Source organism: Gracilinanus agilis, chromosome 6 (assembly GCF_016433145.1).
Source record: "Gracilinanus agilis isolate LMUSP501 chromosome 6, AgileGrace, whole genome shotgun sequence".
In the NCBI taxonomy this organism is placed as follows: Eukaryota; Metazoa; Chordata; class Mammalia; order Didelphimorphia; family Didelphidae; genus Gracilinanus; species Gracilinanus agilis.
The window spans coordinates 255,028,371-255,047,973 of NC_058135.1; the positions used below are offsets into that span (position 1 = coordinate 255,028,371).

General features: G+C 39.2%; 1 protein-coding gene across 1 annotated transcript in view; it reads left to right on the forward strand.

Moving 5' to 3' along the window:
* DNAJC24 (DnaJ heat shock protein family (Hsp40) member C24) overlaps window positions 1-19,603 on the forward strand; it is a 75,899-nt gene that overhangs the window by 51,022 nt on the left and 5,274 nt on the right. The window contains exon 3 of the mRNA XM_044681245.1: window positions 6,786-6,924. Within this exon, the coding sequence (XP_044537180.1) occupies window positions 6,786-6,924 (139 nt within the window). The remainder of the gene's footprint in view (window positions 1-6,785; window positions 6,925-19,603) is intronic.

Below are 19,603 nucleotides of genomic sequence, written 5' to 3' on the forward strand. Positions count from 1 at the left end.
GAAACAATGTCATGGTCTTAAGAAGTATGATTGAGAGCTCAAAAGAGAACAATTTCTTTAAGTACAACCTTGTCAAGAACAGCTTTAAAAGACTTGGGTGGAGAGAACAGAGCGGTGATCCTGGACAGTGGTACGTGTCCTGAGTTCTCCACCCTGCGGTGCTGCAGTATATGCAGAGCCAGATAGCATGCTGACAAATACAACCTCCTGGCCTAGGGGACCTGTCAGGATAAGGCCATAATCAACTAAAAGGACTTGCCCATCATATGGGCCAACAAGGAAAATCTTTATCAGTATTGGGCCTGTTGAACTAACTGCCCTGGCTGGGAAAGACCACTCCAGCTTCTTTGTAAATGGACTGACACCAGGATGCCAGAGATGTAGGGCTTCACTGCCATTAGATGGAGAGGACACCATGAATCTTTGTATGAAGAGCACTGAGGGTGCCCCCAAAGACACTAATCCTTTGGATAGAAAAGGTATCCATGGTTATCAACAATGGTGCTTAGGAAATGTCCTCCCAACTCCATGTTCTTTGTACTGACCCTGCCTGGCCCCCTCCTTTCTCAGTGCTTCTGCATCATTTCCGTAAACATTATTTTTGGGGCCCTTCTCCCACCTACTTATTGTTCCTAAAACTTGGAGTGTGGGATCAACTGGATGGACAGGTGCATTCCTCCTTCTTTCTGAACTTCCTTCCTGTGTCCATTTGGAAAGATTTTTTTTCTTTATTAGAAAATGATATTTTCCCTTTGGAACCTTATTTTGGAATCTGAGTAAAAGATTCTGTTTTGAAAAAAAAGAACTTAAGAAATCTGTTACAAGCAATGACTTATCTCATCTTTAGGAGATTTATGATGAACCACGTTACCTGCCTCCTGAGAGAGGGATAATTGACTTAAGGTACAGAAAGACATATTAATTTTTTGATATAACCATTTTGTAGTTTTGCTTTCTTTTACTATGATTATTGTCATGAGGTATTCCTCTCCCTTTTGGTTTAATTGGGGTAGTCACTAACCAATATTGATGTCATTGAAACACACACACACACACACACACGTCTGTGTGTGTGTGTGTGTGTGTGTGTGTTTAAATACACAGGAAAATAGAAGAAAGTTTAGAAGGAACACAGACAAATAAAAGTTTTTAAAGTAATAGAATTATGTACTTATTTTTTAAAAAGCTAGTGATATAGAGATTCCCAGTTTTTTATACATTCCTTATTATTATTCTCAATATAAAAATGTTGGGGGGTTTTTGTTGACTTAAAGTTAACAATGAAAAATGTTATTAAAGTTAAAAAATTTGTTTAGCCCTTACCTTCTCTCTTAGAGTCAATACTGAGTATTGGCTCCAAGGCAGAAGAGTGGTAAGGGTGGGCAACGGGGGTCAAGTGACTTGTCCAGGGTCACACAGCTGGGAAGTGTCTGAGGCCAGATTTGAACCCAGGACCTCCCGTCTCTAGACCTGGCTCTCAATCCACTGAGCTACCCAGCTGCTCCCTAAATTTTTTTTTTAAAGAAAGTCCCAGGCTATTTCTTCCCCAACTCCATCTTGCTTTCTTCCTACAACAGACACCCCTGGAATCTGAACTCTCTTTCCCTGAGTAACCTGTTCCTAAATCGTACCCATTTAGGAATAGCCCTTTTGATATCTTGCCTTTCCATCTGCAACTAGTAGGTGCTATCTCCACCAACTCTGGTCCCCACAGTATAGTAGACAGAGTTGTGAGTTTGGAGGCAGGAAGTGTTGAGCTTGAATCCTTTCTAAAGTAGTCACTAACTGGATTTATTGGATAACCTTGAAAAACTAATGCTGCCTTTCACATATTATGTGAAGAGACATTGTGAATAGAACTGTAGTGGAGCCATACTTTGTAATAGAAAAACTTTGTTTAAAGTGAGTCACAAGGGTCTTTTGGTATTTATTACTTTAGTGAAGATGATTCTTGTAAGGCGTTAAGGGGCAAATTATATTTATATAGAGAACATGAGAAAGAAAAGCAGTTTAAAGCAATGTTAGGCACCCTCAGTTTTGCTGGCAAATGTGTTTAGAGTCATAGGGGGGTAATTCATTAAATGTGACTGAGAGAGTTGGGAAATGAATTAACAAGTACTTGGGTTGAAGAAGTAAAAGCAGTCAACTTATCAAAAGGGAAGAAGAGTTTAAGGGCTTGAATTTATTTCTAGCATAACCTTTTGGATATTTAAAAGAAAATGGCCCATAAATTTTTCCAAGCATAAATTTTCATGCCTACAACTGTAAGAGTAATAATTCTCCTTCTGGCATTGAATACCAAGAACCTAAAGGAATTCAAAGCCATACACCCTTTCTCCTCCCCTTTTTGGAGCAGATGGCAGAACTCTGGAGTGATAGGTGGCACTGTATTCACTTTATAACGTACCTCAAACATACTCTTTGCAGCTTAGTGTCCAAGATGTTCTCCATAAACCCTCACCTTCCATCTTAGAATCAGTTTATTGGTTCCAAAGCAGAAAAGCTATAAAGGCTAGGTAGTGGGGATTAAGTGACTTGCCCAGGGTCACATAGCTGGGAAGTATCTGAGACCAGATTTGAACCTAGGACCTCCTGTTTCTAAGCCTGGCTCTTAACCTCTGCACCACCAAGGTTCCCCCTTCTCTCCATTATGTCGCTTTGTTTAACTTCATCTCTCAGTGACCTGGAGGTCAAAGACCACTGAGTAAATTCAGGTATATATAAGCCCTCAGAGAAAGGAAGTTAAAAAACCAAGGAACTAACAAGATGGGAAACTGATTCCACAGGCACCGCCTGCCTTGGGTGGCCCAGGCAAATTGAGAAATTATCCTGAGATGAGTGGAGAAAAAAGCTTATAAGTGGAGACCAGGTAGTCTTTGCAGTCTTCTGACTAGAGCATGGAGGCCATTTATTGATTTAAAGATTTAGTTTTATTTTTAAGTTTACATATTAATCTAATCTAAAATATTCCATTACACAATTTCACTTTCAGTTTACTATGTTTTGGCTATTAGATATATGTTCTGTTATATTGTCTTTATTTGTACCCTCATCCTATGACTGGTTTATAATTTTGAAGATTGTGGTACTTCTTAGTATCTGCATTAGCTGTTGTACTACTGTTTATAACAAGCTTTTTATTTGGTGAAAAAATTATGTACACTCTCATCATGGATCATGGCCAAGTTAGAGGGGAAAGAGAGCTCACTTTTGAGTAAAAATACCTTTGTATTGCGTCTCTGCTTGGCTGACACATTATCATATGGAATGTGAGTAAACTATGGATTCCTAATTTTTTAAATTTTTGTTATGTTTTTCTTCATATTTGCAATAGGATATTTGGTTTTTTCTTTCTTCTTATTTTTTGTACTTGAAGTACATGGAATCAGTATTAATGTTTTTTATTTTGAAGGATAAGTTTACAATGTCTGTTAGCCCTAATTCCAATGCATACCCAAAAGCTTTAGACTATGGAAACCTGCCATTGATAAGTATTATGAGACTTTAACTAATAAATGTATCTGATTTTAGAAGAAGGAATCACAAAAGAGCCACTGCACAGTGCAAAGAAGACCAACAAGGTTGAGGAGACCAACAATCCTTGTGGATTGATGAGGATCTGTGCCAAAACAGAGGACTTGTTTTGAGGTTCTAGGAAGAAGCTGTTTGACAGATCCAGATGCTGGACTTCCCTGTGCCAGATTCCTACAAGTACTTTAGTTTGGCTTTCATTTTGGCTGTCATATTCCTGAAATTGAAGGTGAAATCAGACCAGGGAATCATATTTCCCTTTTACCTCAGAATCTAGTCTCTTCTCTTTTATAGTATGGCAGTTTTCTATAATCCTGACTGCCAGTGGTTAACTGCAACATTGCTGCAATTGTTCTATAGGCTTGTAGGACATAAACCACTTTAATTGGGCCTTGCTGATGATTCAAACACCTGTTATGGGTTTATTCTTTTTTACTCATAATTTTATATACATAAGATTTTGATACATATTTTTTATCCAGAATTTAATTTTTTTCTCTTCTATTGGTTTTTTTTTTGGGGGGTTTTCTTTTGATAATTGATTCATATACTTGATAACACCGCTATGTATCCTGGGGTGATTCTGGTGTTGGTCAACACCCTCCTCAGAGGGATTATAAAATTACCTTACAATCTTTTGGAGAAGGTGACATAAGGATGCCTGCGGAAACCACACACTACATCAAAAGATCCAGAGTGAACTTTGGCATATAATGAACTTTGGGATATAATTCTGAATGTAAACTGAAAATAAATGATATGTTCAACCCCCTTCAGTTCAGGGAGTGCTCCCTAATTGGCTTTTTTGTCAATGTGTCTATCAACCATTTTTTGTTTTTTTTCCTCTTATTCCCAAATTGTTGTAATTCCTCTTTTGTAAAGTGCAGTATTTTATACACCTCTAGTAAGAGAATCTTTAGAGGTATAAATTGATTATTTGAAATGATTCATTGGGGAGACTAGGCATGTTAATCTCCCAAAGACCTCAATTGGGGAGATTTTAGCATGCTCATCTCCCAATAGAATCACAGGGGGGATTGTTGGAAAAGAATTTCTCTCTCCATTATGTCACTTTGACCTAGAGGTCAAAGACCACCGAGTAAATTCAGGTATAGATAAGCCCTCAGAGAAGGGAAATTAAAGAACCAAGGAACCAATGAGACAGGAAACTTATTCCACAGGCACTTCCCCCCTGGGTGGCCCCAGGCAAATTAAGAAACTATGGTTCCTGAGATGTGACATGTGAGAGCTAGTGGGTAGAGAAAAGAGCTTATAAGTGGAGAGACCAGGTGGTCTTTGGGGTCTTCTGGCTGGAACATGGAGGGAGCCTTCAATTCATCATGGTGGCCAATAGATTAGTAAGCTAAGTATCTCTCTGCTTCTCCCCCACTTTCCCTCTCTTTACTACTACTACTTTGATTTAATAAATTTATAAAGCAACTAGCAGCCTCATATTTTTAATTATTACACATGTTTAGTGATTGATTATTACCTGGTAATTATCATAATTTACCACTTCACTTTGACAGAAAATTACATTATTAATGCTCTATGGTACTTGTAATAATTTGTATGGCTTTAAAAATACTTCTGAAATATTTGATCAGCATAAATATATCCAATTGGTGAACATATAAGCTGAATACACTAATATGATATTCTCTTAAGAAGTCAGTAGAGGACAGGTTAAAGGAATTGAGCATAATTTTCTTGGGGAAAAAATGGATTTGGGGGAGACTGGGATCTTCATATATGTGAAAAGTTACCTTGGAAGAAGAAGGATTATCTTTGTTTTGCTTTGTCCCAGAGGATAGACTGGGGACTAATGGGTAGATGTTTGGCTAATAAAAAGAAGTTCCTGATAGTTAGAGCCATGCAAAAAAATCATCTGAGGGAAAATAGGAAGTTTCTTACCCAGCACTGGAAGTCTTCGTGGGAGACTAAAGAATGACTTGTCAAGAGCTTCATACTTTAGGTAGAACTTGGACTTTGAGATCCTTTACAACTCTTTAAGGTTCCATGATTCTAGTTATTTAACTGTTTTCTCCTTTAAAATTTTGTACAGACCTATAGAAACTTCTTAACCTTTCCCCAAACTCCAGAATTTAATTTTAAAATGAAAACCTTTTTTAAAATAAATACCTTTATATATAAATATGTTATAATAAAATAATTACCTTTTTTCAGATGACACTCTAGGGTGATTACCAACCAGATTATTTGAGATACATTTTTTTCCATGATTTGCCTTATGGTGAAAATTTATTGTTATGACTTTGTTTACTTTCTAAATTCATTTTGATTTCCTGTTGCTATTTTCCAATTTTTTTACATGAATTATGTCTAAAGGGGGATAAATTTTCCTCATTTTGATGTTACTGGAAATCTGTAGGCATGCTATCTGTCTTTCCTATGGATGCTTCTAAGGGAGAAAGAAAAGGGGCAGAAAAACAAGAATAAAGGGGATTGGAGAAAGAGGTGAGAATTAAGGAAGGAGATGTGAGAAAAGAATAATAGAACAGAACACTAGAGGATGGAAGCTCAGTGATACAACATTGGAGAGGGGAAAAAAATTAAAAGCTCTATTCATAGCAGTTTCAATACTTATTTAAACTAGCAGAGAAATATATATCTTTGGCAAAGACTTAGGACCGATAAGTTTGGAAATTGCATGCAGTGATCTGGAGATTTTCCTAAAATAATTAATACAAATTACACAAGGAATTCACTAACCAATTGATTTAAATTGAATCAATTCATTTCATTCTTTCATTGTATATTTTTACTAATAATTTCTCCTAAATATGTCATAGTTGAATTTCATTTAGTTCTGTTTTTATGTAATTAGATCTATAGCTAATTGAGCAATGGTGACCTTTTAATAAATTTATCTACAGATATTTTTGTAACCCCCTTCTCCTTATCCTGTCTGTGTTTTGTTCCTCTGCAGGTACCTATTTTTTCTGTTAGTCAGTCTCTAGGTAAATTGTCCATGAGACCAGTGATTCCATCAGCAAATTATCCAGAAAATGTTATGTGTACATTGTGACATAGCATGCCACTGGTGACTTTGAGCTACTCCAGTGGTCTAACTCACCTGGCAGTAGCCCCTTGTGCCCAAGACTATTGTCTCATTTCTCTTGGCGTCTGACTTTTCTTCATGCCATCATCTTCCCCCTCATAGATCTCAGATATTCATTGGTTCTCCCCCCACCTGCCCCACTCAACTTTTCCCCCTTCTCTTTGATTGGCAGTATCATCCAGACAAACAGAGCGCAGATGTGCCAGCAGGAGCTGTGGAGGAGCATGTGCAGAGGTTCATCGAAATTGATCAGGCGTGGAAAATTCTAGGGAATGAAGAGACCAAAAAAGCGTATGACCTGCAGCGGCGCGGTAGGTCCCCGTGGAGGCACTGGCTAGCAGTGGCAGCTCTAGGAAGGAGGGTCTGCAGCCTTTGGGAAGTAGCATTTTTCAGTGTTGCCTTTTTGGTTCCAAATTATTCTTGCCGTCTTTCCTCCATCATTGTTTTTTAATTACATTCTATTCTTAGTAGTGATTACTGTGTATACATTGGGAAGCTAATAGAACTAAGAGGAATCAGCTTCTTTTTACAAAGCTCTGGGAACTGATTTTTAGAATGAATTATGAAATTTTTAGTTAAACTATTCTAGTTTATATATTATTTTGATAATTTAAAAACCTTTTTCATTCAATTCTTCTAATTACTTGAATTGCATACTGTGCTATATTTTGATAACATTTTAGGTATATGTACTGTATAATTAATGTCTAAAAGGAAGCACTGTATAGGATAATTTTATAAACACTTCATAATTATTTAAGTACTTTTTCATATGCTTCTGGTCTTATTTTAGGCTGGCTTTTCATAATTTATCCTTAGTGTAAACTGTTCTTTTAGAAAGCAGCTCTAAGAAATATTGTGGAAAGCCCATTAACTAGGCAGTTCCAGCACGCATTTCTTTTATGTATCTCAGAAAAGAGCTCCTTAAAACAGCGACAGGCTGTTGTGAAAAAGAAAGAGGGGAAATGTAGGTCAGGTTTGTCACACATGGGCTGCCGTTACATGAAGTGATAGGCTGTCTTTCTGCTCTTGCCTCGGGATAGGATCCCCTCAGCCTTCCATTAGAACCTTCACTATCCACCCTCCATGCTAATGGGGGGAGTTGATAATAGTATACTGCCTGTGGGGAAAACACTCAGGCACACTCTGCAGTAACACACGGGGCTTCAGCATTGACGGGTAGCCACCAACACTTTGCAGTGTTCTGATAAAAGCCCACTGTCTCTCCAGCTTGTTATTGAATTCCCTTCCATTGTCCATTGGCACACCATCAGAACTCTTCTCTCCCGATCATTTTAACTCCCCTGCTGCAAAGGTTACCAAACTTGATTGGAGAAACAAAGGCTTAGTCAGTTGTCTGAATATAACATTGTAGGATGAAGTCAAGGCCGCATTCCAAACCTACAAGTTTATTTTCAGCATGAATCGCTTCATTAGATTTAAATCTTCTTTCTTTTATAACCATTGGGTCATATAAAAATATTTGTAAGAAGTCATGTTAACACTGGATTGGGGGCTGGTTTGGTATTGGCCTAACTAGCTTTGTGACTTTAGTCAAGTGGCCACATTTGGCCTGTGACTTATTTTCCAGTTGGTAAAGTATAATGGTCCAGATAATCTGAAAATGCCCCTTTATCTCTAAAATTCTGTAATTCTAGTAAATTATTTTTGAGGCCTATTAAGAACTTAATTCAATAAGATCCTTACAAGAAATATTTTTATATTAACTTTAAGGAAGGCCTGAATGGTCATGTACTTGTTGTCATCCTGTGGGGTCATCTCTCTTCTTCTGGACTCTTCTAAAGTAGGAGTAGAAAACTAAGATGAATCTCTGTTTATATTTATCCGTTGAATGCCCGGATTTCAGTTCTTACAGTCAGCGTTCACATGATTTAATTGCCAGGAAAAAATGTTGTACCAAACACAACTGAGGCTGATACATGGGTCTTGCTTCACAGACACCACCACCGTCTCCTGGCTGCTCTCATTCTCTCTAGAACTGCGCTGCTGCTTTGCCATGTAGAAGGCATGGGGTGCCAATTTGCTTAAGAATCATTCCCATAAACTGCCCCCCAAGGACTGCAGGGTGTGCGCTCCCCTGTCACTCTGCATTTTTGCCACTCTCTGGCGAGGGTACGATTAACAGCATATCAGTGCAATTGTCTAGAAGCCTGATGTCTGAAGAGACCGAGCTCCAGAGATCTGAAACCAAGTCAGCGTCTGACTCTCGCAGAGATGGAAGTTAGAACAACAGTGAAAAACAGGAGGAAACGGCGTTAAAAATGAGCAACAGACCCCTGTAAATGAGGGTCAAGAAGTGATAGAACAGATGATCCAGCTCTTAAAGTTTCCCCCCCATCGTTCTCAAGAGAACCTTGAAATATTAATTTATTTGGACTTGGTAGCTTTGGTTCAAAGGCTTAAATGGAATTATTTCGACACACCATAATGTAAAAAGTCTGTTACATTGTTTAATATGTAGTTTTAATTTTTTAAGGTTATAATTTTATTCCTCAAAACATTTCTAGGCAAATCTAAAACAAAGAACTTTGGGTTTAGTTCAGGTAAATGCTCCAAATCTTTAGTTCTTGAAGATATGCACAAGTCAACTAGTTCTGCAAACTTTTCAACCATGCATGGCTTGACTAGAAAGACAGTAGTATCATTTCCTTTTGGGGGTAATTTCAGTAGTGCTGATCTCATAGATATTTTTATTATACTGGTAGAATAAATAGATATAGTGAGGAGGAATGCTCTATTGTTGGCTTCAGTAGTCAGTCAACAAACGTTTGTTTTGTGCCTCTTTTGTGTCAGAGATACAAGAAAGACAAATGTCTGACAATTGAATGGGGAAAGATGATACCCAAAAGTAAGGAGAACTTGGGGAGGAAGAGGGTACTGATAAAATGTCACTACCAAGGCTTAGTCCATCTTTTGCCAGATAATGAGATTTTCCAGTGATGAGGCTCCTGGGGCATGATGGACAAGTCATAGAAACCCTAAAGTAGATGAGTCAGGTGGGAAATAAATGAGGAGATGTCTATCCCTACCTTTTTTTTTTTAAATGGAAGTTTTGGAGTTCATGGCTCTATCTTCCAATCAGAGGGTCAGAGATGGTGATGAGGGGTGAGTACCAAGTCTGATTCCATCTTATAAGAAGAAAAAATTTCCCAATGATAAGATCCCTGAGGCATAGTGGAAAAGTCTGAGAAGTCTCAAAGTAAAGCAGACAGAGAGGAAATAAAGAGAAAGATATGTACTTTACAAGTTTATAGTGAATAGTATTAGAAAGCTGTTAACCTCCCTGAATGATTTGCAATCATGACAGACTTTTTATGTATAACAAAGTTTTCTTTATGGAGACACCTTTTGCCAGTGTAGAAAGGCAGGTCCTCTGCAGTAGTCTTAGAGAGCTGAATAGGGACATGGAGAGGTTCTCTTTGATTGAATGGTACTAAGGGGAACAGAGATGGAAAAAACCAACTAGATCAGGTCAAGTATATGTGGAAGAAATCGGTAGTGAAGATGTGATGGTATCAATTGGCAAGAGATTTTCTTTTAGCTATGGGGGGAAACCTCCAAATTTTATTGATTTTTTTTTAAGTGAAAAAAAATCAACACTTCATCTATACAGCTATTCCCTCATCTATTCTACAGTGGGGAGAGGGAAAGGAAAGGAATAAACATTTCTGTAGTAGCCTACTATGTGCCAGACACTGTGCTGAGTGCTTTTTATAAACATTAAATCATTTCATCCTCACTATGGTTAAGACTGATGTTGTTATTATTCCTGTTTTACTGATGAAGAAACTGAGGCAAATAGGTTAAGCAATTTTTCCATCACAAAACTTAGTAAATGTTTGAGGTCACATTTGAACTTGGGTATTCTTCACTTCCATCCATGGTGCCACGTTACTTCCTTCAAAAGTTCTATGAATGCCATCTCTCAAGAAAGAGAGAGGATACTAGATGAGCATATTATTAAGCAGTGAACTGACTTTGGCCAATAATGTCAGCAGTGACTACATCTTTACCATTACACTATTGACTGAAAGATGTCAACTGTTCGTAGATAATGAACAAGCATTTGTTAGGAGCAGCAAGGATAGAGAGTCAGACCTGGTATCAGGAAGTCCTGGGTTCTATCTGGCCTCAGTTACTTCCTCATTGTATGACCCTGGGCAAGTTACTTAACCCTAACCCTAATTGCCCAGCCCATACCACTCTTCTGCCTTGTAACCAATACTTGTATTGATTCTATGATAGAAAGTAAGAGTTTTAAAAAACAAATAAAAAACAAACAAAAAATAAAAACCTGAAACATTTGGCTCAATAGAAAAAAATCCCACCTGACAGTATCATTCTCAACAAGATATCTCTTATCCATATATCAAGATCTTTTCAGATTCCTTACTTTGGAGACTTGATTCATTGACTAATGACAGTATCAAGTGAGTCTTAAGGGGGTGGGGGCGGGTTAAAAGCATTTGACGCTGTGATAGAAGAGATCTCATGTAGAGTCAGGATCAAAGAGGGGTTTCCTAAGGATGGCAAGTGCCTCCAGATGATCCTCTTTGCATATTACATTTTGTTGATTGAATCAAACCTGAAGAAATTAGAGAACATCTTGCAAGAAGCAGTAATCATTCATTGTAATTTGACCTGTCCATCCACATAGGGAAGACCAAATGGATGAAGAATATCTATTTCCTCAATTTAAAAAAAACATTCGAGTGGGCACTATAAAGCTTACGGCAAAGGATTCATATCTTGTATAGATAATACAGATAAACAGTGAACTGGTCCCATAACTTAAAAAAATGAAAAGGAGGAGAGCCAGCTAGATTGCTTTTAGGACATTATGGAACACTTTTTCTGGACTCAAACTTCCCATAACAGCAATGACCTTTATTTTCATTGTAAATCTTTTACTGGTGTTTCTTTACGGTAGCAAGTGGAGCATTACTGCCTCCAAAAAATCACACAGAGATCAGTGGAAAAGTGAGCAGGCTATACCATATAACCAATGAGAGAATGAAGAAAAACTTAACTAAAGGGTGTCATTAAAGGATTTCATGACAGACCCTGAAGATACGCTGGTCAAAACGGTGGGAATGAGGGTTGCCAAGTAGACAGGCCCAGAGTTCCATCTACAGCCTCAGGATCTGGGCAGATATTGAAGAACACCTCCAGCAGTCACACTCTCCACTTCCACCCCCCAGTGGTAAACTTTTTAGAGGCTGTGAATGAACGGCAAACATAATGAACAGGTGTGAATGGGTTGTGTTATCCATCACTGCAAGAAACTTTCAAATTGAAATCCCAGATTCATTTATGTATTCAGTTTAAGGAAATAGGAGAGAGTTGTAACATTACAATGTCATAGAAATCTTAAGCTAATCATGGTTTTCCATTCAAATATGTACATAAGAAATAGATTTTCCTAATTGATGTTCATTCCCCTCTTATTCCCCTAAAATCATAATTTAATTTTTAAGAGTTTTTAATCTTTTTAAATAAATAAAATACAAAGAATTACAAAGGGAACTAATTACATCAAAATATAGGTATCAACATATTTTAAAAAATAAGAATTTAATAGATCTCAAGTAAGAACTCTTGTTCTAGAGTCAAGTTGCCTAATTACAGGATTTAGGCCATCCTCACAGAATCACAGAATTTGAGAGTTGGAGGGGACCTTAGCTACTATTCAACTCATACATGATAAGAATCCCTGTTATGACATCCTCCCAACTGGTCATCCTCATCTCACATTTCTTAGATTACAAAAAGTATTTAATTAGAAAAGTCCTGTTCTTCTTTCTACCTCTTACCAATAAAGAAAGAAAAACAAAACCCCCATTACAAACTTGTATAGTCAAGCAAATGAATTTCCTTGTTGGCCCTGTCCAAAAATAAAGTGTCATTCTGTACTGGTCTTTTCCTCTGTAGTAGGTAGCATGTTTCCCCGAGTCTTCTGGAGTCCTGGTTGGTCATTACATTGATCAGAGTTCCCCCCTGCCTACAAACATGCCCATGTTTCTCTCATCTTCAAAAAAGCCTAACTCGATCCTTCCAACTGCACTAACTCTTCTGTCCTTTGTTGCTAATCTCAAAAGGCTGTCTACAAAAGTGCCTCCACTTTCTTCCCTCTCTCTTTTTTCTTAATTCCCTACACAGGTCAGCTTCCAATCTCATGTTCAATTGGAACCACTTCCCCCAAAGTTCCCAATGAGCTCTCTATTGCCACATCTATTGGCTTTCTCTTGATCCTCATTGTCCTTTCTCTCTCTTCAGCTTTAGACACTCTTTTTCTTGATGTTCCCTTTCCGCTAGGTTTTTGGGACACCTCTCCTGTTTCTTCTTCCTCTCTGACCATTCTTTTCAGGTCATGCCCCTAACCTGCAGAGGTCCCTCAGGACTCGCCAGCCTCCTTCTCTGACTATTCACTTGGCGATCTTATCCCTCCAGCGGAGTTCATGCCATTGCTATCCTCTGCTAATGATTCGAAAGTCTTATCTAGCCCTAACCTCTCTGCTGACCTCCAGTCTCACATATCCAACTGCCCTTCAGACACTGTGCTGGATATCTAGTACACTTCTTGAACTCACTGTTCAAAATAACTCATTATTTTCCCCTCAAAATCCTCCCCTCTTCTAAACTATTAATGTGGGACACTGCTGCCCTCTCAGGCCCTGAGGCTTGCAATGTAGGTGCCATCCTTAACTCTTAGCTTTATAGCCTCTTTCAAATACACTCCCTTCTCTCCTCCAACACTGCTCCCCCCATGCAGACCCTCATCCCCTCATTCCTGGATTGTTGCGCTGTTGTGCTGCTGAGTAAGCCAGCCTCACGTCTCCCCAATCTGTCCTCTGTTTAGCCCACTAAGTGATTTTCCTAAAATGCAGTAAACTCCCATGGCTTCCTGTGGCCTCCAGGAGTATATGCTCATTGCTCTGTTTGGCCTTCAAGGCCCTCTGTGACCCAGCCCTTCCAGCCTTCTTACACCTCACTCCCTAGACACACCCTTCAGTCCAGTGATGCTGGCCTCCTGGCCATTCCACAAAGAGACTTTCCATTTCCTGAGCCTGCACATTGTTTCTGGTTGTCCCCCGTGCCTGGACTGCTATCCTTTATCCACTCAGACAGGATATAGAATGTTAGATCATTGCACTAGATTAGATACACAAAATGCAGGGGTAAATGACCTTAGCAAACAAGTGTTTGATAAATCCAAAAATCACAGCGTATGGAATAAAAACTCACTATTTTAATAGAAACTGCTGGGAAAATCAGGAAATAGTATGGCAGAAGGTAGCTGTAGACCAATATCTCACACCCTATACCAAGATAAGGTCAAAATGAATATATGAAGAGTGATACCAAAGCTAAATTAGGGGAACTCAGAATACTTTACCTGACATATCTTTGGAGAAGGGAAGAATTTATGACCAAACAAGAGATAGAGAATATTATAGATATAAAATGAATAATTTGGGCTATATTAAAAAGCTTTTGTACAACCAAAACTATTCTAACCAAGATTAGAAGAGAAACAACAACCTGGGGGAAAATGTATGGCATATTTCTCATAAAGGTCTAATTTCTCAAATTTATAGAGAACGAAGTCAGATTTAGAAGAATATGAGCAATCATTCCTCAAATGTCAAATGGTCAAAGGATATGAACAAGCAGTTTTCAGATGAAGAAAGCCATCAATAATCATATGAAAAAATATTCTAAATTACCCTTAATTAGAGCAATGCAAAGTAAAACAATGCTGAGGTACCACCTCACACCTGTCCGATTGGCCAATATGTCAGTAAAGGAAAGTGGTAAAGGGTGTGGCAAAATTGGGACAATAGTGCATTGTTGGTGAAGTTGTGAACTGATCCAGCCATTCTGGAGGGCAATTTGTAACTGTCATACTCTTTGCTCAGGTAATGCCATTACTGAATTTGCACCGCAAGGGGATACTAAAAAGGGGAAAGGACTTACTTATATAAAATATTTATTTTAGCAGCTTTTTGTAGTGCAAAAGAATTGGAAATTGAGGGGACCTCCATCAGCTGGGGCATGGCTGAACAAATTGTGGTACCTGTTGACTATTGTGCTATAATAAATAATAAGCAAGACGATTTCAGAAAAAAATCTGGAAAAAATCTATAGGAACTGCTGCAGAGTGAAATAAGCAGAGCTGAGAGAACACTGTACACAATAACAGCAATATTATACAATAATTAACTGTGAAAACTTGACTACTCTCAGCAATACAGTGATCTTGGATAATCTGGAAAGATTTATGATAGGGAATGCTCTCCACCTCTAGAGAAAGAACTGGGAATCATCTTTCACATCAATGTATTTATGGTATTATTTTGGGTTTTGATTATGCATGAATTGCTCTTGCAACAGTGACCAATATGGAAGTGTTTTACATGACAATAAAAAAAAAGACAGGACCACTCCTTGTCCTGCTGCCTAATGAGATTCCCTCTTTGATTCCTGATGATAGGGTTCAGAGGGAACACATGAGTTTCATTGCTTATCTTGTGTCCAGAACAACTTATTTTTGTATTCTTTTTCTGTTGACTCATTCTCCCAGTCTACTTCCTGACTTCAGACTGGATGGTAGAGCCAGACCCTCAGACTTTGGAGGGAAGGTTTATCCTGGTTCTGCTGCTGATTTCTTGGGGTATCAAGTACTGTGTTACTCCAGCTTTTCAGGGACAGCTTGGGCTGGAGTCCTGCAAGCTTTCAGTGTTCCCAAAGTGGTTGGATCCAGAGCAGAGGCTAATGGTCTGAGGTCTGTCATTTCCTAATCCTGGGGTGGTATATGAACAGGAGGCCTGCGTGCTTCCCTCATTTGACATGACTGCTGCTGGGCTCAGCCATTCTCAACCAGCTCAAAAGCTTTGCTGGTTAAGAATGACTGAGACAAAGGCTTATCTGAATGCCATGGCCACAGAAAGGGCTGGGCATCCTGCTTCAAAAAATCATAAAAGAATACTGCCCAGATCCCTTCAAGCCAAAAGGCAAAGTGGAAATAGAAAGAATCCATTGGTTACTTCATAGACAAACAGAAACGAATCCTGAATGAAAATTCAGGAATTTTTAAAAAAGGGAATTCTCCAGCCCCTGCTCCACTCCCAGGACTGGGAGCCCCAGAGCTCTGCTCACTTCTGAGCTTGGTCTTTGCTCGGGATGTAGTGCAGGGCTCTTTGATGGCTCCTTGCCCTGAATGCCACTCCGAGGGACAGGTCCCCTCCTTGGGGTGTCCCCAAACTGTAGCCCAGAGCTGGGCAGTGAGGGATAGAGCCGTTACCTGCTGACAGCCTCTGGAGGCGCTCCCTGGGACGTCCCTGGCCTGGTGTCTCTCCTCTGGCATTTCCTGATCGGGATTTAGTCCAGTCTGTTTAGAGGAGCCGGATAGGAAGGGGGAGCTCCCCGGGGTGCTTCCTGTTACTCTGTCAGTCTACGTTCAAATACAATGCTACCCCATTCCCACTTATTGCCTGCTCTGTCCTTTGGAAGAAAATACACCTATACAAAACTTTGGCCCTTTAATGGCTTGAACAGTGACATTAATAATAGCTAATAATTATGGTGCACTCAGATTTTCAGAGCTCTTTCCAGTTATAACCTTGGTAGGTGCTATTATTGTGCCCATTTTAAAGATGAGGAAACTGAGGAAGAGAGAAGTTAAGGGACTTAGAGTCACAAATGAAGAAGTATCTGAGGTTGAATCTGAACTTGGGTCTTCTTGCCTTTTTATGAACTCCTCATTTCACTGAATCTCCATGACACCTACGCTATGCATACTTGTGTTTGGACCTTTAGTCATTCTTGTTTGTCACCTAAACTTGGGGCATTTGTGGAGAGACATTTGGGGTATAGTGGAGGCCATTGGTTTACCTGCTGGCTCCTTTTTCAGTTAGCACATTAGCAGGTTGGGTTAAAGGATAAAACTTACTCGCCTCACTTGGTGACTCCAGTGTGCGCCCTTCCTCCTGGGGCCTGGTTTTCTCCAGTGTCCCAAGGTATAGATTAGTTTTTTAATAGGAAAAAATTACATTTATAAAAATTAATAACATGTTCTTCCTTCACGTTATTAAGGAAAAAATAATATCACACAATTAAGAAGAATCACAAGGCAGATTTGTTTGTTCTTTGCCTTCTAATAACTTATAAAACAGCCATTTTAAAAGTTCCTTTTCTGGTTCCCCAAAGATGCAGTTTGCACATATTACAGACCTCGGATCTTTCTTGGCTTTTGTCTCTCACATGGCAGCCGTCCTAGTGGAGGCCTTCTAGCCTCTCCCTTGTCTTACTACAAGGTCCTAATGGGTCTCCCAGTGAGTCTTTCCTCAAGGCTGCCTCTACCCTCAAGGCTATTTCAGTCAGTCAGTCAGTCAGTCAATATGTCTTGATGAAGCGCGTGCCCTAGACCAGGCTCTAGCTGCTGCCTCATCCCCCCTCACCACCAGATGAATGTTTATAAAATAACGTTTTTCATTTAATCACCTTGCTCAGAAACTTATGTCTTATGGCCCCTCCTCCAAAACCAAGCTTTTAACCCGCAATTTGGGGCCCTTCAAGGTGTGGACCTTCCCTCCCATTTTCCCATTATTCCAAGGGAATCCCAGCTCAAATCAGACATGTTTGTACTGTCCCCCACCACACCTTTGATCTAGCCCTCCTCCCCTCCCTTCTCATTCTTTGTTCAAATCCTGTCCATCCTTTAATCAATTAATTAATCAATCATAAAAGCATCAGCCACAACAACTCCCATTGTAATGTTGCCAGGAGGAAGAATGCTGAATTTCCAGTCATGGGATCTAAGTTCAAACCTCAGGCCGATCCCCAACTTCTCTGCGTCTGTAAAATAAGAGGGATGCAGAAGAAGACCTTTAAGGTCCTGCCTGGCTCTAAATCGATGACATTTTTTTCTTTGAAATACAGTTACACAACACTTGGAGATTTGCAAGACGCTTTTTTTGATCCTCACAACAGCTCTGACGAGGAGGGGCTGTTACTCTCCTGTTTTCTGCGTGAGGAAACAGAAGCTCGGAGAAGTGGCGTCCTTGTCCTCAAATCACTTTGCTGCTGGCTAAGCGTGTCTGCGGCAGAATTGGAACTCGGGATCTCCTCCATCCAGCCCTCACGCCAGACGGCTGTAATCCACAGGGCTGCCTGTGGATGGTTGCCATCTAAGCTTTATTATTAATGTAGACTGCTGCTTTGAGGATGGCGAATCCCAGTTAATGGAAGTGAGCTTCACATTACATGACAAATCCAGGCGAAATTGGAAGGGACCAAAAGTTACTTCTTTGCTGCATCTGCCTGCTTAGTTAGGTGAACCAGGAGAAATGCATTGATCCTCAGTTCATTTCCTGACCGAGCCGAATGCCCTGGCAATCAGAGGGGATAAGAGGCGGCCCTTTGTCCGGTTGCTCGAGACCTGTAGGCTGTGGGAACCCGAGTCCCTTCATACTGTGAGCCAGGAGTGAACAGTTTGTGGATCAGCTCGGCCCATCCTGTTTCTATCTTCTCTACCCATGCTGGGGCTAACTAGACACTGCGATTCTTACTGCTTATTCTGCTACTTTTTCACCGGGACTCAGAACTCTGAAACAAAACAAAGCAAAACAAAAACCTGTATTTCTTCCCCGGGTCCATAATTAAGCAACAAGCCATTTGTAATTTTTCTTAGATTGAGGAAAACCTCATAGCTGCGACTCTTTACATTCAGCTAAGTGAGGATTATGGTGCTTTTATGATTTAATGAACAGGTTTCAAGTTAAATGTTCCCTCACTATGAGGTTCTAAAGGGAGAAAAAGGCTTTTCTTCTAACATAAACTTGTCAAGGACAGTGAAAGTGACCAGTTTGTGGTTTTTTTTTTTTCAAACCTTTTAGTGAGAAATTTAATTATGTGTAGTTTAATGAATTGTAAGAATGACAAATCTCAGGAGTATTTAAAAGAATGTCACAGGAAGATGACAGTCGGTTTTCGAGGAAATTTACCTTCTTAACATACGTGGAGGTGACTTCATTATTTGAACTACATTTTAAGTGCTTTTAAAAAATATCCAAGCTTCCAACTCAAATTAAAATGTGTTCATGGCTGCCAAATTAGAAAATTGTGTAGATCTCTAATTATATTTAAGAATTGTGTCACTGCTCTCCATGAATAATGACAGGGCTTCCGATGGACCTGATCTTTTTGTTTATGTTGGGTTTATCGAGGCTTTTCAGCTCTTCCCCCCAATAATGTTTGAACTTTAAGCATCCTCTCTCTGCTTCTAAAATATTTTTTTTAACTTTAACTGTAGTTAGAAAGTTTAAAAGGAGGATTCGGTAGGGTGATTGTTTAGACATCAAACAAAGATTTGTTTTAGAAATTTTACTATCATTGGAGGGGGAGAGACTAGTATTACATTTTGTTTCATCTAAGAAATAAGAAATATTTATTGTATCCTAAATGGAGCTGAAAAACCCTTCCTCTTTCAAAAAGTTGTGAATGACCCAGCAAGGGCTCTGGTAAGCTTTACTGAAGCAAGCTGCTAATAGTTATTTAATGTTATTCTTCAGCCTGAAAGAATCTCTGTAGATTTTTCCTTTTAATCTCTTTGAATTGCAGGCTCATAAACCTCTCTGATGAGCCCTGCCAGTGTTTTCTTAGATCCCACTATTGAGACAATGGAGCCACTGAATTCTTTCACCTCTTGTTGTCAGACAAATCCAATAGAACACAAGGTCAGGAGGGCCTGTACTTGTAAAGATTGAAAGATTCTTTTTCAAGTAACCACATAAATTATTTGATTTTTATCATTATCTTCTTTAGGATTCTTTCTTAATCTATCCTACCCAGCTCTCAAGACGTAAGAAATTTTTGGAGTTTCATTTGCTGCAACTCCAGCTAAATTGAATCCACAGCTATATATGCTTTCTTTTGACTATTATTGAGCAAAAAATAAGGCCCCCTCTA